This window comes from Rattus norvegicus, chromosome 1 (assembly GCF_036323735.1).
Source record: "Rattus norvegicus strain BN/NHsdMcwi chromosome 1, GRCr8, whole genome shotgun sequence".
NCBI lineage: Eukaryota > Metazoa > Chordata > Mammalia > Rodentia > Muridae > Rattus > Rattus norvegicus.
Window position 1 is genome coordinate 245,478,146 of NC_086019.1, and position 19,195 is coordinate 245,497,340.

The 19,195-nt window shown below is 42.2% G+C and overlaps 1 protein-coding gene across 1 annotated transcript in view; it reads left to right on the forward strand.

Annotated features, from left to right (window-relative positions):
- Lgi1 (leucine-rich, glioma inactivated 1) overlaps window positions 1-18,891 on the forward strand; it is a 41,346-nt gene extending 22,455 nt beyond the window's left edge. Inside the window, exons 5-8 of the mRNA NM_145769.4 lie at window positions 10,060-10,131; window positions 12,809-12,978; window positions 13,265-13,429; window positions 17,709-18,891. Coding sequence (NP_665712.1) covers window positions 10,060-10,131; window positions 12,809-12,978; window positions 13,265-13,429; window positions 17,709-18,544 — 1,243 coding nt within the window. The 3' untranslated portion in view covers window positions 18,545-18,891. The remainder of the gene's footprint in view (window positions 1-10,059; window positions 10,132-12,808; window positions 12,979-13,264; window positions 13,430-17,708) is intronic.
- Window positions 18,892-19,195: the final 304 nt, after the last annotated feature.

A 19,195-nucleotide genomic window follows, 5' to 3' on the forward strand; every position in this document is an offset into this window, starting at 1 on the left:
CAAGGAAAGAAGGAGGGAGAAGAGGAAAGACGCACAAACCAGAAAGGAGGAAAGGGGAAAAAAGACCCATAGAGCACCATGCTGAAGAATACCCACTTTGCTTGACTGAAGCTCCTTTTGCCCATCACACAAAGTGGGAATTTAAGTTTAGAGCTTTAGTGGTAGGGAGACTATCAGGACAGGAGACCGCTACAACCTGTGCTAACTCTCTAGAACTTTTCAAGGTCAAGCAAAAACCAAAATGAGTCTTTCAAGAGAAAGGCATGCATCTTAAGAAGTATACAAACCTAAAATGCATAGGTGGGGCTGTAGGGGAGAGCAGGAGTGGGGAGACAATGAGGTAATGGTTGATCAGGCAAATGGAACTTTTGCATCTTTACTTAATATATGATGCTGTTATCATTTTGATCTATAAAAGTGACAACATCATATGGGTCATTCTAAGTCATAACTGCATAGGGTACCATTTAAGTTTTTCAAGAAGTAGGTAAGACTCATGAAAACGAGTGTGATGCAGTCCCACCTTGGAGGAGCTCCTTCTGTAACAGGAAGAGCAACTGGGTGGACGAATATTTTCTCACTACATGTCTTTGTCTTCAGGTTTTTCTCCTTTCTACTTATGCTGTTCTTGACGATGTATTTCCTGCTTCGCCTTTCTTTAAGGAGAGAGATGGAGCCAAATGTCCCTCTGCCTGCTCCACACATTAAGTTCATTTCCTATTACTTAGTGCTTGCGAGAAAGCCTGGAGTTTCTTGGCACTGTTAGTTCCTTCTTTAAGGTGTGAGGCTACAAAGAGCACTTTCTCCACCTTTGATGGATTGAAGGGCAGAGCATTCGAGCAGTGAGGAATTGTCAGTGAGCCCTCTAGCCTGTGTACACCACAGGAAACATTTATAAAGCCGTTTAATATTCTTACCTCATTGTAGCCTCCATGAAAGTGCGAATTATGCCTGAGAGGACACTGCTTTCCTTCTCATCAGCGACAAAGTCAGAAGTTACCCAGGCCTTCAGCAAGGCATCTAGTGAAGACTCCCCCATGTCAGTTGAAGCAGACCTCTCTCATCGAGCGACATGCTAGTACGTAATTTGTGGCGTAGAGATGTGAAAGCTGAGCCAGAAAAGGCTTTCCCATACAATAGGCAGATTACAAGCTCAAAGGCCAAAGACCGCATGGAAGGAACTAAAATTGATAGCAGGAATATTCGTCAAGCAACCCAATCTGGCCAATGACAGACTCCTGAAAGGAAAATAGTGGACAAAGAGAAAAGTTGTGCAGCCATGGTGTCCGCATGAGGGAAAGTGATTAGATCAACTGCTACTTAGAGACAGAGTGGATTGCCCGAATAGTATCTACTGTTGGAAAGCTAATGAATGGGTCAGTGAGCATGGTTCTAAGTGAACAAAACAAACAGCTCTTCCAAAAGTACAAAGAAGAGATGCAGCTTTAAAAATTGAGAAAAGGGCAAGAGAAAGCTAAACGCAGAATGAACACCCCCTACCCCTCTTGGGGCTCTGACATTTACCCCTTCCCCAGAGTCCCCAGAATTCCAAATCCAACTCTGTGCTACTGGCAACGATCACACCCCTGCTAGTGCAGGAGGTAAACCATAATCTGCCCTAAAACAGCCTCTTAGCCCACACCTGAGATTAAAACAAAAAAAATGCCAGGAGGCACCGGGCCTGGAATGGGTTGAAGCCAGACACAGAGTCGATGCTTTAAAGACTGATGGTCTCTGGACATTCTAGCTCACCAACTATACTGAATGCTTGCTGATAGCTTCTTTAAAAAAAACATTTTCTGGTCATTCTGAGGGTTAAAATCCCCTAGCTTGGGCGATTAACCCCTGTAGCCTATCAACAGGGCATCAAGTAATGTAGCCTTTGTTCTATCTCCCCTCAGGAGCTGTGCAGGCTCTAACTTCCAGCCTTCTAGTTGAAGTCACAGGAAGAAAAGAGGGACACTTTGAAAAGTGATTTTAGCCTTTATTGCTAAGCTCTTCAGAAAGTTTCTACAAAAGTTCTCCTTCAAATAGTTTTCTCTAAAAAGTTCTTTACTCCCAGTGCTATGCCTTTTCTTCAAAGTTCTTGAGTTCTGACTCCTTTCTTTGCCCTCAGCACTTACACATCTCTTGGAATACATGACCACATGGTTAAAAGTTCACAAGTTTGCACATAAATTCAAACCACAAATCGAATAAGAAGTTTGCAGCAGAGCATGCTTACATGCATACTATTAAGAGTAATTACCTGGCTAAACATTCGTCATCTGTCACAAGCTCAACAGTGTGCTACACCATAACTTTTATGACTAAGTGATTAGTGAGGTTTTGCATAGATAAACCCAGTCAATATTTTATCTTCTGTCCTTGAACTTATATTAAATCCTTAGTTTCCTCTCTATGACCTTTGGTTAAATGTTTTACAACCTCTTGGAATGTGCTCTATGTTGTATGCTCTATGCCTTCTTGCTATCTCAGAAGCAATTAACTCATGACAGGAAGACTGGCAGAGTTCTCTTTGCGGATTTTGTCATCAGAAAGGACTTAATAGCAGTCCCATCATAAAAGTGCTTAATAGTTCCTAATGTAATTTTAGTAATTCTTATAGGATCAACATTAAGATACTATTTAGTATAATATATATACTAAATATATATTATATATATAAACATGTAATACATATTTGAAAAAAATGAAAGAAATCCTGAAGACAAGAGCCCCACCCTTATTCCTTCCCATTCCCCAAACTCAGAGAGGTAAGGCTGGATGAACACATTTAGAACAAACTCCTTCCACTCTGGCCTGATATTAAACCGGCTGCAAAGACTGGGTCCATTCCTAAAGAAACAATGAACTTGTATCCCTTTGTATATTTGTCTTGCTAGGCTTACTTCTGTAAGGGCATTTACAGACTATTTGAAGATCACTATAGATAACTCAGTCACTAAGATGCTTATGTGCCTGGCATCCCAAGTTCTAGCCTCAGAAAGCACAATTTAAAAAATAGCCAGGTGTAATAGCATATTTTGGTAATTTGGCTCCTATAAAAGTATTAAGACTCTCTCTGAATTGTTTTATTCTGAGTGTCCTATTATTATATGGGGATACGTCTATAATGCTAATTAAATATTGGGGGATTCAGTTCACAGCTTGGGGAAGTTCGAGGCTAGGGCACTGGGAGTGGCTCACTTCTTTTTTTTTTTCCCCCCCGGAGCTGGGGACCAAACCCAGGGTCTTGCGCTTGCTAGGCAAGCGCTCTACCACTGAGCTAAATACCCAACCCCGAGTGGCTCACTTCTGGTGATGGCCTTTTTATTGGCCAAATTCAAAGGTAGCAGCATATGGTGTTTTGTGGCAAGGGATCTGTAGTGTGTGTTTCTCTGTACCAAGACACAGAGTTAGGAACAAAGCACACAGCACTGTGGATGTCCATGACTGAGACCATCACCTTCCCATTCTATGGAACTGCTTTCACAAATGCCCTCATCTCATCATCCCCCAGTTTTTCCATAGTGACAGTTTCAGGGCCGATAGGGGTTCTCAAAAGTGTAGCTTCACTTTAGAGTGCACCTACAGCCCAGGGCTCAGATCACCTGGGATATTGCCTCCATTGAACGCCTAGTTGCCTTGAGGCTAACCGACCAGCATCAGGCACTCTGGAAGGCAGGCATCCCATCATTCCATCTGCCTTAGTGTTCTTTCTCATGGTTTGCCTGAGAAAACCTTTGATTGTGGCAATGGAACCTACTGGAAAATCGCCGCTATGGCAAACTAGACTGGATCAGACAGCACATTTGTTTCAGTGCCGAAGAGCTGTGCTGCTAAGAAAGCAACACCCACAGCCATCTGGGATGCTCCCACCCGCCCTGCAACCATCCTCGACTTGAGCTCGTGTCTCTAGCGACCTGCAGCTTCACATGCTGATATTCTAGTTTGATGCAAAATGCAGACAGGGCACAGGACACTGTGCATTTTCAGCCCTAATCCAGGACTGATGTGTTAGCATCTCCCTGTGGATGCACGCTCACCGCTGTGCAGCTGTTCACCCATTTAATCTCCAAACAAGCTTGAGAGCTAGGTGTTCTCGAGTATCTGGCTCGCCTTGCTGTCAGTGGACAGTTATAGTTAATTAACTGGAACTTAATAGCCCTCATCACTCAACTTTGGGGCCTCCTTTCCTCTTGATTACTCATACCCGAGATGTGCTAGCTGACCCCTCGTTCCCACTGCAGTGTTTCTCACTGTCCTTTCCACTGGAGCAACTCTGGACAAGATCACCAGCGATACTCTGAGAGCAATTGGGTTCCAGATATAGATGCAGATGATATAGACAGACAGACAGACAGACAGACAGAGGTATTGCTTTTCTTTCTTTTCAAGTCAAGGGGGCTTATGTCCCCATATATGGGCTTAAATTCACTACGTAGCCAAGCGTGACCTTAAGCCTTCCCATCTTCCTTCTTTTACCTCCCAAGTTATGGGATTGCAGGCATATATCACCATGCCTGGTTAATGCAGTGCTGGGGCTTGAACTCGGGGATTTGCGCATGCTAGTCAAGCATCCTAGCAACTGATCTACATCCTAGGCAAGCACTCTACTTCCCAAGCTGCACTCCCAGCCCTCACCATCAGTTTACAGATTACTAACACCATCATTTTACCTATGAGTAATCTGGAAACAGGAGGGCTAATGACCTGCCCCAGGCTTTGAACCTAAGGAGACAGGTGGCAGAAATCCCCCTTTATTCACGATACGGCACTACATCCTCACAAGCCTGTCAACACTAAGGCTAACACGAAGACTTCTTAACTGATTTGGAACACAGGGGTATCCTTGCTTTTGAGATATTGCAGACATCCGTCCTGTCCCCGGCAGTTCTCAGCACGTAGCAGCTATTCCACAACAGACAGACCGCAGACACTTACCCTCTAATACTTCCGCATACCTGTGCAAACAGTCCTGGCCCCACAGGTCCACAGCCACAGTGACAGTTCAGTGTTACTGAAAGGGCCACTGAGTATTACCAGAAATCAAGAAGAGCATTTAGCAAATTGATTGTCATTGCTCACAAGCTATTCTTTTATTCCAAATTTAAAAAAAAATACATCCTCATTTGAAAAATTCAAATCTATACCAACTATTCAGATCTTAACCGTTAAATAGGCCACTATGGTTTGAGTAAGATTTGCACCTTTAAGCTCATGAAAGAGTATAATCTCCCCAAATCCTATGCTAATGGTATTGAGGGTGGGAAATTAGCCTGGGTTTGGCGGTATCTCTAGGAAATGGTTTAATTTTCAATAATGTCTTTGGGGATAAGCTCACACGACTGAATCCTGGAGAAGTGGTATCTGCTCTTTGCTGTGTCTAGATAAGAGAGCTTCCTCTCACCCACTGCGGACTCCCTGCTTCCCTCTCTCCCTCCCTCCCTCCTTCCTATTCTTTCCCTCCTTCCCTGCCCCTCTCCCTCTCCTCCTGCCTGCCTCCCTTCATCCCTGCCCCTCTTCCTCTCTCCCCACCCTACTCTCTCCCCCTATCTCCAGCCTACCCCTCTCCCTCCATCCCTGGCCCTCTCCTTCTCCCCCCCCCCCTGCTTCTCTCCCTTCCTTGTTGCTCCTCTCCCTCCCCCTCTTTCCCTCCCTCCCTCCCTCCCTGGCTTTCTCCCTCCCTGACTCTCTCCCTCCCTGACTGCCTTTCCACATTCTTTATTCATTTGAAGGTATATATAGATGACATTCTTTGAGCTCTCAAATCAGAACAATCAAAGGAGTAGCTAGCAGTGAGGAAATGCTTTCCTCAGTCTCTCACGGTCCTGTCTTCTGTAGTCCACTAGCCCCACCTGACACTCCGTGTCTTTGGACTTCCTAGAAAAGTCCCTTGTCAGAGGTAGTGACTCCTAAGCACATGTGGCTTAAAGCACTGCTTCCAGAATCATCTGACTGTTGTTAGAGATGAAGCCATAAGCCTTTCACAGGGGAAGGTATGGAGATGTGATTTAGGAGCAAGATTAGGAGTTGTAGATCATTCTGACCCAAGAGGAACTGGCTTCATAGAAAGCCTCCAAAACTCAAGCCTGCCCCCCCATTTCCCTGCTCACACCAGTTTGCACTGCACTCTGGAGCTGATCTGGGAGTCTTATAGTGAATCTGATGGAGGCAGGCTTGGGTCAAGGCAAGAACCTACTGTTCCTCTGCTCATCCCAACTGAAAGTCAACTGACACCTCTGAAGGCCACCTCTGTCCCCAGACTCTTTCTCTTTTACTCCAAATTTTTCTTATTCTTAGTCCTAAGAAGTATTCTCATGGTTAGTATTAAAGTCTGGATCCGATCTAACTCTTGCTCTTACCAGAGTGTCCCAACGAAGAGACCAAGTATGAGACCAATGTGAAATTGTTTCTCTGTAAAGCTGGCTGGAGGCAGGCTGGGGGGAGTGGGGGTGCCGAGAAAATGTAATACAGACTGGAAAACTTGACACTGAGGTAGAATATGAAGGGTCAGATAATCCTAACTACCGTAGTGGAAGCCTAGTCTTAAAGCAAACAGTGCTCTCTCAGGCTCTATAGATGTCCCAGCTACGTAATAGGGCCCAGGCCTCATTCTCTTCACCCTTTTGGGTAAAAAACAAATGTTGAGCAAACTGCCAAGAGCTGTTTCTCCTTAGCAGCCCCAGCCTGATGCCCTAGGTGTCTGTCCTCTGTGGAGAGTCTCTCTGAAGCCCTCAGGTGCCTGTGGTGGATCCAGGAGGTCCTGAGCTCTCTTCGCTGCTGGCTCTCTCAGGGCACAGGACACTCAACCAACAGTTTCTCAATCTCCACAAGATTCTTCTGTACATCTTGAGACCTCTATCCTCTCTCTGCCTGGACTATACACACTTTTTCCATATTTATTTTCACTTAGGCATTTTGTAATGCATCGGGATTGGGCCCCCTTTTGTGAATCTACGAAATAGTCTGTGTTAATTGTGAACCATTGTTTGTTTACACAATTCCTTATTTAAAAAGATGCCAGTTGTTTCCAGTTCTGCACAGTCAAAGACAAAGGCAGATGAAAGATCTTCCCTTGCTTATGCAATGGAATGCTGGCTAAGGTTTCCACCTTCTCCTCGTCTGGGAATTGTTAAACACTCTTAACTGGCCCTTGGGTAGTTCTCTAACCCACCTCGAGTTTACCAGTTTGCTGATCCCCTCCTGAGCCCGAGATGTATTTTTCTCCACTTCCCATTCAAGCTGCACTAGAAACACGCTCTTCCTCAGAATCCATTCAGTTTTCTGTAAAGTTATTCCCAGACTCTTCGGTTCCTTGGTGAGTCTCTGCTCACACCTCTCTGCCTGTGTTCTGCTCCTCTAAATCGACCTGATGGCTCTGGGGCTTCCCAGAGACCCAGAAAAGCGATCTGAAATCCAGTCCAAGGCTGAACAGACAGGAAAGCCTTTGTTGTGACTCAGGCTTATTTCCTCTCTTAGTCCAACTTTCTCAGTCTTACTGTTCATCAAACCTTCATCAAAGTGCCATCCTTTTGTCTGTAACTAACCTTCACATTGCTCATCATTGCTGCTACGTGTGGACGGCCATGACAGTACATTCCTGCAGTCCATTTTCCAAAAATGACTTCCTGGACAATATGCACACAGGAGCCTTTGCCCTTTCCCTTGCACTCCCCCTTCGTCTCTCCACTCCCATTTTAAAGAGCAATCTTGATACTAAATATTATCCTAGGCTATCTTGTTTTCTTTCTTTCTTTTTCATTTCTCTTGTTCTAACAATATTCAAGATGAGATACTGTTGTTCCCACCGATAGAAGTTTCAGTTCATGTTTGGTTTGAGCCTATGGCAGCACATCATGGTGGGCATATGTTGAGGAGTTAAACTCTTAACATTCAGAAAACAGAGAGAGATGGGAAGTGCGTTGGTTACTTTTCTATTGCTGTGATAAATACCACGACCAAAAGCAACTTGAAGAGAAAAGGGTTTATTTGGCCTACATCTCCTGAATCATAGTCTCTTGAGGGAAGCCAAACCTGAAGGCAAGAGCTGAAGTGGAAGCCAGCCATGCTGCTTGTTGACTTGTTTCTCAGTTTTCTCACCCATCTCAGGAGCACCTGCCCAGGGATGGCACTGCCCACAGTAGACTGGGCCTTTCCACATCAATCATCCATCAAGAAAATGTCCCACAGGCCTGCCTACAGGCCAATCGGATGGAAGCATTTTCTCAATTGAGGTTCCCCCCTCTCTGGTGACTCTGGTTCGGGTCAAGTTAACAAAACCTAACCAGCACAGGTTAGGACCAGTCACAGTCTTCTTTCAAGGACACAGCCCAAGTGACCTCCCACTAGGCTCCACTTCTTAACATTTCTACCATTTTCTAATAACACAACAGAGGCTGAGGACCAAGGCTGTGCACATGGACCTGTAGCAGATGTTCAATACCACCATGGTATGTTTGTTAGAGAGGATGCAGAACAGAAGCCATCCAGCTACAAAGTGGTAGAGTTCTGATTTCCACCCAGCTCAAACTGACTGCAAAGCCATGCCCTTCATCACCAAACCCATTGTCATGGAGACCTAAACATCCTAATTTGTTTCCCATTCTTACATTCCATAGCTCACTGAAAAAAAAAATTATGCCATCTAGTAGTGATTTCTAAAACCAACAAACAGCATAACGAGCTTTAAAGTAAGTTCTAAAAAGTCAGGAATGCTCGAATGTGAAAAAAAATCTCATATTTAAGTAGAGGAAGTAAAAGAGAGATAGAACCTAGAAGAATATTTTAAAAGGAAGTCGAGAGGATTTTTCAAGGGCTTTTGAGACCAACAAAAGGCCCCTTCTGTTCTAGACTTAAATGCTATTGTGAGAATAAATCAAACATGCTAGCAAAACCCCAAAAGTGTCAGTACCTTGTGCCGTCTCCAGAACTTGATCACTCATGTTCACTTTTCTGTCGTGTGCATACATTTCTCTTACCTTGTTACTAGCAGCACTGTATTCTGGCTTCTGGTTGGTAACCCTTAGTTAGCAGACGCATTCTAGTTATTTGCGTAACAGTGACTAAGAAGAGAAAGAAAATAATTGTGTGATGACAGGGTAAGAGTCAAGAGAAGGGAATAATTAAAGAGGAAGGATGGACATAGTGAGAAAGCCTTTTGCAGAAATGGAAAACCAGAAACAAGGGAACACACTTTGGAGAGAAGAAAGCACACGAAGGCAAAGGGATTGGGAGTTTAGCTGCTCTCTGAAGCAAGGGATTGGATTGGGGAAGGAAGGAAGGAAATCAAAGTCCCAGCCAAAAGAGGAAGGGCATTTGGAGGTGGACATTATCATCTGGTGTAGTCAGGCATCGCTTGGGAAGCATCCACTAGGCTGGACCTCTCTCTGCAGAGGAGTCTCGGGTTATGAATTCTAAGAGGGACACCCAAGCACTATTCTGCTGATGGTTCAATGTTGCTATTGCCTTAAGTCGATATCAAGAAGTATCAAGTGTTACGTCAGTGCCGAGTGGATATTGAAGGGAAGAGGTCAGAGATTGAAAATTCAACAACAGAAATTTGAGTAGTATCTTGGGAAATAAAAGTACTATATATGTAATATAAGTTATTTCTCCTTGTGTGAAATGAGCCAATTCAAGTCAGATTATAAAGTGTATATAAAGGCAGGTCTATCGGGAAACAGCTCTGAGGCCAGTTCACTGGTCCCAAGGAAGAAGGCCAGAGAAGTGTCCATGAGGAAGGGGAGAAGAAAGAGAGAAAAGGGACCACAGAGAGAAGTGGGACCAATATATAAGAAAGAGCCTCTTAGGGAGGGCAAGCCGAGTCCTGGGCTGGGAAGTCGAGGGTAGGGTATGCCAAGAAGGAACTGAGGGATGCTGGGAGAACCTGGAGACCAGGTCCACTTTAGTATATTAAATATGAATCTCAGTTGCTTGTCTTGGGTTTGAATTCCCACAATTTAACAGACTGAAAATGATTTTTAAAAAGAACTTATAAGTAAGCTTTATCATAAATGCATTTATTGAATTTTCACTACATTTTTGTATCACTCTTTTTTTTTTTTCTTTTCCTAGGAGTCTTGCAAACAACAATCTCCAGACACTCCCAAAAGACATTTTCAAAGGCCTGGATTCTTTAACAAATGTGTAAGAGGACCTAAGAAATCACTGGCTAATTAATTTAAAATAATTAATAAGACCTGATATTGATGATTAGTATTTTTAATTGGCTTTAAAATTATAATGTTTTCATTGACGTCACTCCTGCATCTACACAGACTACATTAAACGCCTTTGTGATTTAGCATAGGAAACTCTGAATAGACAGTACCCAGGCATTACTCTGACCAAGTGTGTCTTTAGGGGCGATCGTAAGGGTCACTGGGGGAGCCTAGAGAGGAAAGACCTCCACAACAATTTCAAAGTCTCTCTCTCTCCCTTTTTTTTTTTTTCTCATGAAGTCCAGGAAGTAGGGCTACAAAGAAAAAACATAAAGGAGTCTGAGAAACTGACAGAGTAAGATGAAAGGTTACACCCATGGGTTGGTCAGGCAGCAGAAAAGGAGCAGGAAGTGGGGGAAGGGAGGGGAGTTTGCCTTTTCTCTCATTAGCCTGAACAACAACCCTAGGCTTAATCCCTAGGAATTTGGCTTAAGCCCCAGGAAGGGAATGAACTTAATTACTTTTGACCCCTTTTCAAACAAAAGAGCTTTCAAACTTTGACTTTTAAGCCTCCGAGTGAAAGATCTTCTCAAGGAATTTGTATATTTTGCTGTAAGCAAAGCAACTTCTATATGCCCAGTCCTCCCAAAAGCAATTTAGTCTCTCCTTAAATGTCTTCCAGAACATTAGCAGGGCATTTAAATGTCATAAAGTAGAATATAAATAAAATAAAATATAAACAGAGCAGAATATAGGAACAGATGAGAAGACGTGTGAGAACAGTTTTTTATTATCGCTTTAGTTTGCTATAGAATATAGAGAGGAAATGAAATAAATATAAATGTACCATGATGAAACTAATAAAGTAAATATAATGGTATATGTACACACAGAGAGAGGATATGTATCTATACGCATATAGATATCCATGTCTCTGAAACAGCTTTTTTTAATAACAGCAAATTCTGAATTAAGAATTTCCACCTAAGCCCAGAATTTAGCTTCAAATCGAGAAGCTAATGAAAACCTTTCTTTGTTCTTTGCAGTTGTCCGCAGCTCCACTCTCTTGCCCGCTTTCCCAATTCCTGAAAACTGGTTTATTTCCAAGCAAGTGCCGGAATCAAGAAACCTCCTTGAGAGAGAGCTGACAGATCAGTTATCTGCTCTGGTTTACCAGAGCCCAGAAGGGCCGCTACTCTCGAGATGAGGTCACTCTGGGAATGTTTTGAAAGTTAAATGATGCCCTGTGGCTTACTTGGAATATAGTTCACGATGGGGCTTCTTTCCCATCCTCTGTCAACGGAACACTTAAAATTTGGCTCAGACCCCCCGCCCCGAGAATCCCAGAATGAGTTTAAGCCAAATCAGGAATCATTTCAGAAGTACAAGGATGCATGATAACTTATCTTTTCAAGGATCTTCTGTTGATTTTTTTTTAATGGACATGGACTTTAAGAAATAGTTAAATACTCTTGTGTTTAAAATTATGTATGTGCTGCATAAAGAGTGGGAAGCGCCTATCTTAAGGATTCTGTGTGTCCAGAAAAGAAGTTGGAGAACCAGCACAGACGCAGAGAAAAAGAGAGCTTGGTGATCCAAGGCCATAACTGGAAACTTAAACTCTGCCATATAGCTTATTCCAGGCACAGGCTGTCCTAGGTATTATGTCTGCATTAACTCTTCTGTGGTGAAGTCATTTCTTATTAAAGTGGAATTTGTAGGCCACAGAATAGGATCAGGATTAACTGTGTCTATGAAGAAGAAAAGCCAGTGGCTCACTGGATTTAATTAACTATCAGACAGCAGTCACCACATTCTGTCCTCCAGGCCCAAGGAGGTAGCTACTGGACACTCACAGCCAGGGGGCCCCTGGGGTGTGTGCTAGTTCAAATGAAGCACTTTACATTTTACATCTATTCATCTATTTATTTATCTGTGTCCAAGGGACCGAGCCCTGGCCTTTTAATAGGCTAAGCATGCATCGAGATCCTTAATTTTTTTTAAAGATTTAAATCGCAATTTTCTCATTTTATTATATTAGAAAATAATTACATTTGGAACAACTTAGGTATATGAATCTATTTTCGAACTATGAACTTTATGAACCCTAAGCATAGATCATTGCATTTCTGATGCAAATTTAGCATCAGAATCGAGATGCAAGCATGAACTATTCAGAGGACCTCAAAGATGAGAGAGAGAAAGAGAGAGGGAGAGGGAGAGGGAGAGGGAGGGAGAGAGAGAGAGAGAGAGAGAGAGAGAGAGGATAGACTATTGATTAATCAATAGGCTATCTTGATAATGTTTAAATTGATTACACATCTAGATGATGAAATTTTGAATGTGTTAGAGTAAACAAAAGTTTAAAATGAACGATACCTGTTTCTTTTTACACATCTTTAGTGCCCCTATTTTAAAAAAAAATACAACTTACGTATATGACTCATATGCTATTTCCGTTGACTCTACTCTTCTAGTCTAAGACACCATTGAATCCAGACAAAACCAGGTTACTAGGTTCTGGGTGCTGTGCAATCAGCTTCTGAGCCCAGACTGAATAAGCAGTGAGGTTCAGCTCATGCAGGTTAATGCTGGAGTTGACGTCACGCGTGGGTCATGACAGGACCCGTGTACTGCAAATGCAGCAGACGTTTCTGTTCCAGGGACCTAAGAGGGAACTCATTTAACTGTGACTGTAAACTGAAGTGGCTGGTGGAATGGCTCGGCCACACCAACGCAACCGTGGAAGACATCTACTGCGAAGGACCACCGGAGTATAAGAAACGTAAAATCAACAGCCTCTCCCCCAAGGATTTTGACTGTATCATTACAGGTAATGTATTGAAAACCATTTCTACAGCAGAAAATTATTTAAAAGGCTCCCTTTTTTGCACGTATAAAAATTGATTTTTTTTTTAATTTGTTAAGAACCATTTGAGCGGTTTAATGTGTGGAGACATTATGAGCCTTTAAAACTCTACATGCTTCAAAATTGTAGAATTGCCATTTTATTATTTCTCCGAAGTAAATATATGACTTACGGGTATTTGGGATCTAGCCAGGAAGCGAGGTATTAGTATTACCTCACATTTATTCATCTTCTTTTCCTATTTTTGCAGAATTTGCAAAGTCCCAAGACCTGCCTTACCAGTCACTGTCCATAGATACCTTTTCTTATTTGAATGATGAATATGTAGTCATTGCTCAGCCTTTTACTGGAAAATGCATTTTCCTGGAATGGGACCATGTAGAGAAGACCTTCCGGAATTATGACAACATTACAGGTGTGAAAAACCTAACAATATTGACTAGAGCATTAAACTGCTTTGACAGAGGGCAACAGAATCGGGGGAGTTTATGAAGACTAAGTCCGACTAGTCTTACTGGTGTTAATCCCAACTTTTAACTAAGTGATTTGAGACTGCCTGCTCAACTTTAACAAATCTTTAGTTCCTCTCCTTGTAAATAAGAGTATTATCTAACTCACAGGATTGTTAGTAAGGAAATGTGATTATATATTCAAGAAACATAGCATAGGGGCTGGAGAGATGCCTCAGCCATTAAGAGCCACTGGCTGCTCTTCCAGAGGTCCTGAGTTCAATTCCCAGCAGCCACATGGTGACTTGCAACCATCTATAAGGAGTTCTGATGCCCTCTTCTGGCATACAGGTGTACATGCAGATAGAGCACTTATATACATAAAACAAATCTTAAAAAAAAAAATAGAAAAGAAAAGAAACGTAGTATAGTACTGAGTATACAACATATACTCTAGGAGAAGGAATATATTTCTTCAGAATAAAGTGCTGGATCGCAGTGATTAATTCTAATCTAGGTTCTCTGACTGTTTGGCTAGATAAACCCATCGCCTTCACTCTATCCTCATTGTTGTTAACTGTAAAATAAGCAGATAAAGTAAACCGAGCCTGGTAGTACTCATATGAGACTTCATCTCTCAGGAGACTGAGCCAGGCCGATGGGATCAGGAAGCAGAGCTCAGCTACGTAATAAGACCCTGTTTCAAACAAATGACAAACTGTTTTGTGTGCGAAGGGGCTGAGGAGAAGGCTCGCTGGGTACAGCAGTTGCTGCACAAACAGGAAGAACTAAGTTAGATCTCTAGCACCCTTGTAAAAAGCCATAATGGCAGGCAACTCTCTGTAAGTTCTGCATTGGAGAGCCTGGGGGCTGTAGCCAGTCGGGCCAATCAGTGAGCTCAGGGTCGAGTGAGAGACCCCGTCTCAAACCAGGGAAGCATTTGAGGAAGGTGCCCAACACTGACCTCTGACCTTCACACATGCACACATAGATGAGTGCATCCTCGATGCACATATGTACAAATAACGTCACAGACACACACACACACACACACACACACACACTCAGGGGGGCACTTTTGAAAAATAAAAGGAAAGGGAAGAAAGTGGAAATAAGTCATTTCCTGTTTCTAGCTCTGAGAAAGGACATAAGAGTATATGATACAAAAATATGGTTATCACTATAATTATTATATTATTATATAATTATAATTAAATCTGCTTGAATTGAAAGTAAGTGATTAAGTAGGGAAGACTATTTTAGATCAACTTTCAAACTCTGTTGCATATTTTAAATAAGATGTTAATGTATTCCTTGAAACAAAAAGGGTTTTGTAGACCAATAAATCTGTAAGTCATCTCTCCCTCTTGGAGATTAATTATAAACATATCAGAGATTATGAGAAACCCTGCAGTATGTAAACCTGTTGTCAACATTTTTTCTTAATTTGTTCATAAATTACATTTGTTCCCAGGTGGGAGAACCCTTAAGTTTTGTTCCCATTTCAACAGTTTTTAAAATTGTAAAGTATCAATCAAAAGAGTTCTGAAAGCAGTTGTTTTCTAACATCTCAAAGCCTGCTCCTAAGAATACCCAGACCTTCTTATAAAAGGCCATCATTAGCTTGGCTTGGTGCCACACTTGTGTAATCCGAACTCAGGAAGCAGAAGCAAAAAAGATTGTGAAGGCCAGCAAAGGAGGGCAGAAGACTTAGCACTAGACAAAGTACAAAGGGTTATAATTATTAATTAGATTTTTCCAGTGGTCATAAACCCATCCATTATCAGATATCCAAATAGTCCTTTCTTTCTTTCTTTTTTCTTTTCTTTCTTTTTTTTTTTTTTTTAGGAAGGTCAAGCTTCTCTTTCTTCGTGGATTTTCCAATGTGTAGCAGCCTCTGTGCTGTCTAAGCTGAGGTCATCTGATGTGTTCACATTACACTGTTTGTGTCAGGATCTTGCTGTGTCATCAAGGCTGGCCTTGAACCCACAACCCTCCTGCTTCAGCCCAAGCATTAGAATTACATGCATGTGTCACCATGCTCAGCTTGCTGTGGATGACACTGCAGACTAGAACTTGAAAGGAATGAGTTGTGGGCTTGTAGATTTTCAGAAGGCTTGCCTTAGATGATAGTTTAGCCTGGTCCTGGTACTGTAATGGAATGCCTTGGGCTGGGTTACTTATAAATATCAGAAATGTATTTCTCACAGATCTGGGAGCTGGGAAGTGCAACAGAATCAGTGTCTTGTCAGAACTTGCTTTCTTCTTCAAAGATATCTAGCCTCTTTTCTATGGATGCACAGGGCTACAGGAAAGACTAAAAGATTAAAACAATTCTCTCAAGCCCTTTTATGAGGACTCCATTGCTGTGATTTAATGACTTCCTAGAAGTCTTGTGTCTTCATCTTGTTCCACTGAGGATTTCATTTCAGTACGAGTTTGTGAATTCACACATATTCAAACCATGCAGACCACAAATAAAGCATGGTATGGTTGCTAGTCTCTCCACCATGGACAGGCAGCACTGCCTGCCTGTGACATTATTTCTTGAAGAATACATATGTAGCCACTGAATTCTTCTCAACACAAGCTCACCAAGCAGTCACAATCACTCTGTCCAGCAACATGGGCACCTGAGATGAAATCTGGTGGCCTCCCTAACACATTCTAACCCTTACTGGGTAAAAAAGAAAACTGACCCCAGAGATGTTGTCATCCTCTGTAGGTTACCCAATAACTTTAGTTCTGAAAGAAGTGGCAAGTAGGGGCAGGAGAGATAGCTTAGTTGGTAACATGTTTGGTGTATGTGCAACATACACATGCACGCACACACATACATGAGCGCACACGAGTCTCGATTTCTTTTTGTAGAAAGATTTCCTGTGGGACTCCTTCCCTCAGAGCCCTAGAGCTATAATCAGAAAAGTCTGGGGTAGATTTGCTCTGTAGGTCTTTGGATTTCCAAGTATTAAACTCCTTCTAGGAGATAGTATTGTATTTGTAAATGTAATACTCTTAGCTAACAGACACTAACATAGGTCACTGGCCAACCCTTTATTTTCCCTAAATGATTTTAAGCAGTGCCCTCTTCCTCTTTCCCTTCTCACAAGGGTTCCTCTGCCTTTTTTATTTTTCTCCTACAGCCAGTATTCCAAAGTTCCAGATCAACAAGGTTTGCAGTAAACACTTTCAGGCCAACCAAGGCTATATAGCGAGGCCTTGTCTAAATAAATAAACAAAGGGGTTGGGGATTTAGCTCAGTGGTAGAGCACTTGCCTAGCAAGCGAAAGGCCCTGGGTTCGTCCCCAGCTCCGAAAAAAAAGAAAAGAAAAAAATAAATAAACAAACCAAAGAGTCTGATAGGCCCGTGTTTGAATCACAGCTCTGTCTTTTGGTAGCAGAACTTAGCCCCTCTGAGTCCAGATGGCTTTGATCACTGAGAAAAAGAAAGAAAGGCAGTGCACATATTTACCCTTAGCATTTGAGAGGGAGAAGTTGGAGATGCGTGGATCCGAGGTATCCCAGTCTTAGTCACAACATAGCAAAACTCAGTCTCAGAAAGCAAACAGATGCACGCACACCCAAAGATAAGGAAAGGGAAGATAGCATTTAACTCAACGTTATTGGAATAATGTAATGTTTTAATAAAGCGTATGTTCAGAAATGGCAGCTTTCAATTACAAAGGGAGAAATTAAATCAGGTATGTCAGGGAAAACAAGACTTAGGAGTGCAGGGAGTGAAAGGAAAGAATTCTGGTCTTTTATGTTCTGTGTGTCTTTTAAGTCTAGAGCCGGCGACATGACAATGGCATTGTTCATAACAAGCCCCTGTGGTTATAAAGACCCAGATCCTGAGGACAATGCTGCTTTAGTCTTGGAGATTAGTCCTGCCTAATTAACCAAGGGAGTTTCTTCTTTTAGGCTGATCTCTGTGGAAGTTTCCAACCCCAGCCTGTGTATTTACATCAGTAGCTCTCAACCGTCCTGGTTGCAGTGACCCTTTAATACAGTTCATGATATATGGCCCCCCAGACATAAAATTACTTTCTTAGCTACTTCATAACTATAATTTGGCTACTGTTATGAATCGTAACATAAATATCTGTATTTTTCCAATGGTCTTAGGCGACCCCTGTGAAAGGTTTATTTAACCTCCTTTTCATGACCTATAGGTTGAGAACCACTGATTTACATGTTCTAAAGAGGGTGGCCACACATCTAATGTCTCATCTGTTTTTTCCCCAGGCACGTCCACTGTGGTGTGCAAGCCCATAGTCATTGACACTCAGCTCTATGTCATTGTGGCCCAGCTGTTTGGTGGCTCTCATATCTATAAGCGGGATGGCTTTGCAAACAAATTCATAAAAATCCAAGATATTGAAGTTCTCAAAATTCGAAAACCCAATGACATCGAAACATTCAAGATTGAAGACAACTGGTACTTTGTAGTTGCTGACAGTTCCAAAGCTGGCTTTACTACCATTTACAAATGGAATGGAAACGGATTCTACTCCCACCAATCCTTACATGCTTGGTACAGGGATACTGATGTGGAATACCTAGAAATAGCCAGACCACCATTGACCCTCAGAACACCTCATTTGATCCTGTCCAGTAGTTCTCAGCGCCCTGTTATTTACCAGTGGAGCAAAGCAACACAGTTATTCATTAACCAGACTGACATTCCCAACATGGAGGATGTGTATGCAGTGAAGCACTTCTCTGTGAAAGGTGATGTGTACATTTGCTTGACCAGATTCATTGGCGACTCCAAAGTCATGAAGTGGGGCGGCTCCTCCTTCCAGGACATTCAGAGGATGCCATCTCGAGGATCCATGGTGTTCCAGCCTCTTCAGATAAATAATTACCAATATGCAATTCTGGGAAGCGATTACTCCTTTACTCAAGTGTATAACTGGGATGCAGAGAAAGCCAAGTTTGTGAAGTTTCAGGAGTTAAATGTTCAGGCACCCAGATCATTCACGCACGTGTCCATTAACAAGCGTAATTTTCTCTTCGCTTCCAGTTTTAAGGGAAACACACAGATTTACAAACATGTCATAGTTGACTTAAGCGCATGAGACACCAAATTCCATGGCTGCCATCGGAAACTTTCTACAGTGCGTGTGACCTGGATGAACTCAATGCATGATGACTCTTCTTATCACACTTGCGGATGAATTACCTTTCAACATTGAGACTGCTAAAGCCAATACTACTAGAATCACCATCCTTAACTGTCCAGTCCAGTGGTGTGGGAAGTTACCTTTTATAAGACAAAGTTTCATTACGTAACTGTTCTTTGCAGTGTAAATAAGCGTTTAATGGTATCTGTTACTCCAAGAGGAAATATTCATATGTACTTTTCCATTTATTTATTCACGCGTCCCGAAACAACTGCCAAATAAAATGTTTACACTTTCTTTCATATCCCAAAGGTAATTATTTACAAGAGCTGTTTGATTCTTGTTGATTGTGTGTTGAGGAAATAGTTTTATACACTAGGATTATATTTGGATCAAGGATTTACGGTATGACATTGAGTAAAGATAACGAATGAAAATGATTTCCCATAATTTATAAACATGTTTATCCAGGTTCTATCAGTGGATCTTGAATCTCAGAAGTTACGACTTTTAGGGACACTTCAAAGGTGAGAGGGTAACGCCCTTCAAAGAGAGGGAGAGCTTGTCTATTATTTTAAGGCTAACCTGCAATGAAAAGGAAGACCA